At 50.8% G+C, this 2,758-nt stretch overlaps 1 protein-coding gene across 1 annotated transcript; it reads left to right on the top strand.

Annotated features, from left to right (window-relative positions):
- The first annotated feature begins 1,215 nt into the window (after positions 1-1,215).
- Positions 1,216-2,017, top strand: LOC119297660 (NDR1/HIN1-like protein 1). The gene has a single exon (XM_037575364.1). It carries the CDS (start codon positions 1,233-1,235, stop codon positions 1,848-1,850), a length of 618 nt encoding a protein of 205 aa, XP_037431261.1. The 5' UTR covers positions 1,216-1,232; the 3' UTR covers positions 1,851-2,017.
- The last annotated feature ends 741 nt before the right edge of the window (positions 2,018-2,758 follow it).

Here is a 2,758-nt window from a genome sequence, read left to right as displayed (position 1 = left end):
CTCCAGCTAGGATTGGGTGTGGCTAGCTAATCGACTTGTTGAGCGTTTGCGATTGCTTGGCAACATGAATCTTTGAGAATTAACTCTAGAAATAGATCCAAACATTTGTTTGAATATTTCTGTAATTTGTGAACAATTGTTCAAAATGCGAACATCTTTTTGAAGATTTTTAACATTTTTCTATATTCCGACCAAATTTTGAAAATATCAAACAATTTTTGCAATTGTGCACAACTTTAAGTTCTCAACGTTATGTTGAAAATGTGAACTAAATTTTCATATCTAGAACATTTTTTCAAAAAACTGAACAATTTTTAAAATTCTAAACAATAATTGAAAATGCAAACATTTTAAACTTTTTTTGAATGTATGACCATTTTTTAGAATAAGCGGATATGTTTTGAAAACTATTTTTATGAATTTCTGCTCATTTTCTAAAATTTTGGAACAAAATTTAAAAACAGGAACATTTTCTAAAATTTCGAACATTTTTTGAACACATGTACATTAAAAAAATAAACTTGAAAAGGAAAAAGGAAAAGGAAAAAGAAAAGAAAAGAAAAAAGAAACAGAAACAGAAACAGAAAAGGAAAAGGACATGTCGTTTGGCTCAGTCGGGGCGGGGGCGCCCCTGCCGATGCGAAGCGTGCTCTGCGACTCTGTCAGTAGGGTATCGCTGCAAAGCGTGGCCAACGCCCGTTGCCAGTTGGACTTGAAGGATCTCATTCTCACCGGATCGTGTAACCTACGCCCGCCCCGAGCTTGCGCGCTTCGCTGCTGTAGGTAGACCTAGGTCAGTCTTCTGCTCAAAATTACTGCTAGCACAACTCCAAACCCGTTCAACTCGCCAGCCGCTCCAGCTGCCTCGTCTCCCATGTGCCATCGCCTGACAGCAACGCTGGAGGCATACACAAAGACTTGTGGCATCCAAGTGCCCAAGTCTTCCCTAGGGTAAAGGGGACAAGCGTTGACACACGCGGCTTAACAGCCTGTTCCCCGGTGCTTCCGACGAGCCAAACGACATGTCCTTCCACCCATAAACAAACGGACTTCAACTACTAGTACTAGTACTTGGTTAGTCAATGTCAATTGGTGATTATCAGGGAATCAATCACGTACGCGAAACATTTCCAACTCCAAGCTGGCAAGTTTGTATATAAAACGCATGAACGATCAGGACACCCGCCCTCTCCCTCCCCTCCCCATCGAGCCCCACCCACCCCGCCATCGCCATGTCCTGCTGCTGCGGCAGCCTCAAGTGCTGTTGCAGGTTCTTCGGCGGCTTGCTCGGCGCCCTCTTCCCGATCGCCGTCATCATCCTCATCTACTGGGCCATCTTCCAGCCGCACCAAATCCGCGCCACCGTCGGCTCCGCCACGCTCACCGGCCTCACCGTCACCAATGCCTCCGTCGTATCCTACCGCCTCGCCGTCACCCTCTACATATACAACCCCAGCCTCCGCGTCGGCATCTACTACGACACGCTGGACGCCGAGCTCAGCTACCGCGGCGCATCGCTCGGCGGCCCCGGCGCTGGCGCTTCCACGGCGTCCCCGGCCGAGTTCTACCAGCGGAGGAAGAGCTGGGAGACGGTGAAGGTGGAGTTCGACGGGAGCAGTGGCGGCATCCTCCCCGGCGACGTTGCTGCGGAGCTGGAGAAGGAGATGGGTCGGGGGACGGTGAGCTTGGAGGTCACCGTGGACGCGCGGGTGAGGTACAGGTTCAACACCATCAAGATTCGCCAGAAGCCCAATTTGTGGTGCTCGCTCACCATACCGGTTAAGCCGGATCAGGGCCGCGGCGTCGGCGGCGTTCTTACCTCCGGTGACCGCTGTAGCGTCAAGTATTGATCACCCCAAATACAATCGCTGTCGGTGAAGGAAGCTTGACTTGCGCACTTCCTTCGGTTTGCATCTTTTTCATGTTTCATTTGGAGATTAGCGTGCTAGTTCATCGGTTTGTGTTTTGTGTAAAGATTCGCATTATTTGGGATGGTGATCGTCAGAAATTCCTGTGCACACGATTGTTTGACAGATGATTTTTGGACGATGCTTGGATCGATGGCTGCTGCATACAGAACATACGTGATAAACGCCTGTAGTTCTCTGTCCTCTCAAAATCGTGCACAAACGATCGTCCGTGTACCAGCGCTCGCGGTCGTCCCTGCATTATCACAGTTATCGAAACTTCGTTGCGTTCTTAAATTATTCATCTCGACAAGTGGTGTGGCAATGGTATAAACATGCTACATACCCAGGCTGTAAGGTCGATGTAGCTCCCTACCGGTTCCCACACATGTGACAAACTCCCAAAGCCCTAGATTCGCCATGGAATTCGCATCGAAGATCGCGTGCTCCTCCCCCGATGCCAATGTCCCAGCGATCTCTGACGACTACGACGACATGGACTATGAGGTTGTCACCGGACGACTACTCGAAATGAGTGGACCATTAGCTCTCTGCGCTGGCGACGCGGCAGGCGACTCTCGGGTTTCGCCATATCTGGCCGCCGTCGGCATGTGGTCTCAGGTGTGGCGGGGTCCTAGGGTCTCGCTGGCGCTGGAAGAAGTGTTATATGAGGACTTAGAGATCAAACAAAGAATTTGTCTCTCCATTCCTCGGGCGGCCCCTGCCACGGGGCCGGGGGCGGCGTCGGGGTTCGGGGGCAGCCGTTTTTGGGCGTTGGCGGGGGAGCTGTCAGATGACGAGGAGGCGCCCCGACCGCAGGGCGTTGCTACGCCACCGTAGATCCCCACGGT

This window comes from Triticum dicoccoides, chromosome 5A (genome assembly GCF_002162155.2).
Source record: "Triticum dicoccoides isolate Atlit2015 ecotype Zavitan chromosome 5A, WEW_v2.0, whole genome shotgun sequence".
NCBI classification, from domain to species: domain Eukaryota; kingdom Viridiplantae; phylum Streptophyta; class Magnoliopsida; order Poales; family Poaceae; genus Triticum; species Triticum dicoccoides.
The sequence above is the reverse complement of the archived record's forward strand: the minus strand, read 5'-3'. Positions and strand labels throughout refer to the sequence as shown.

Coding starts and splice junctions, on each gene's coding strand:
- LOC119297660 (XM_037575364.1), top strand. CDS start 1,233: ATGTCCTGCTGCTGCGGCAGCCTCAAGTGCTGTTGCAGGTTCTTCGGC.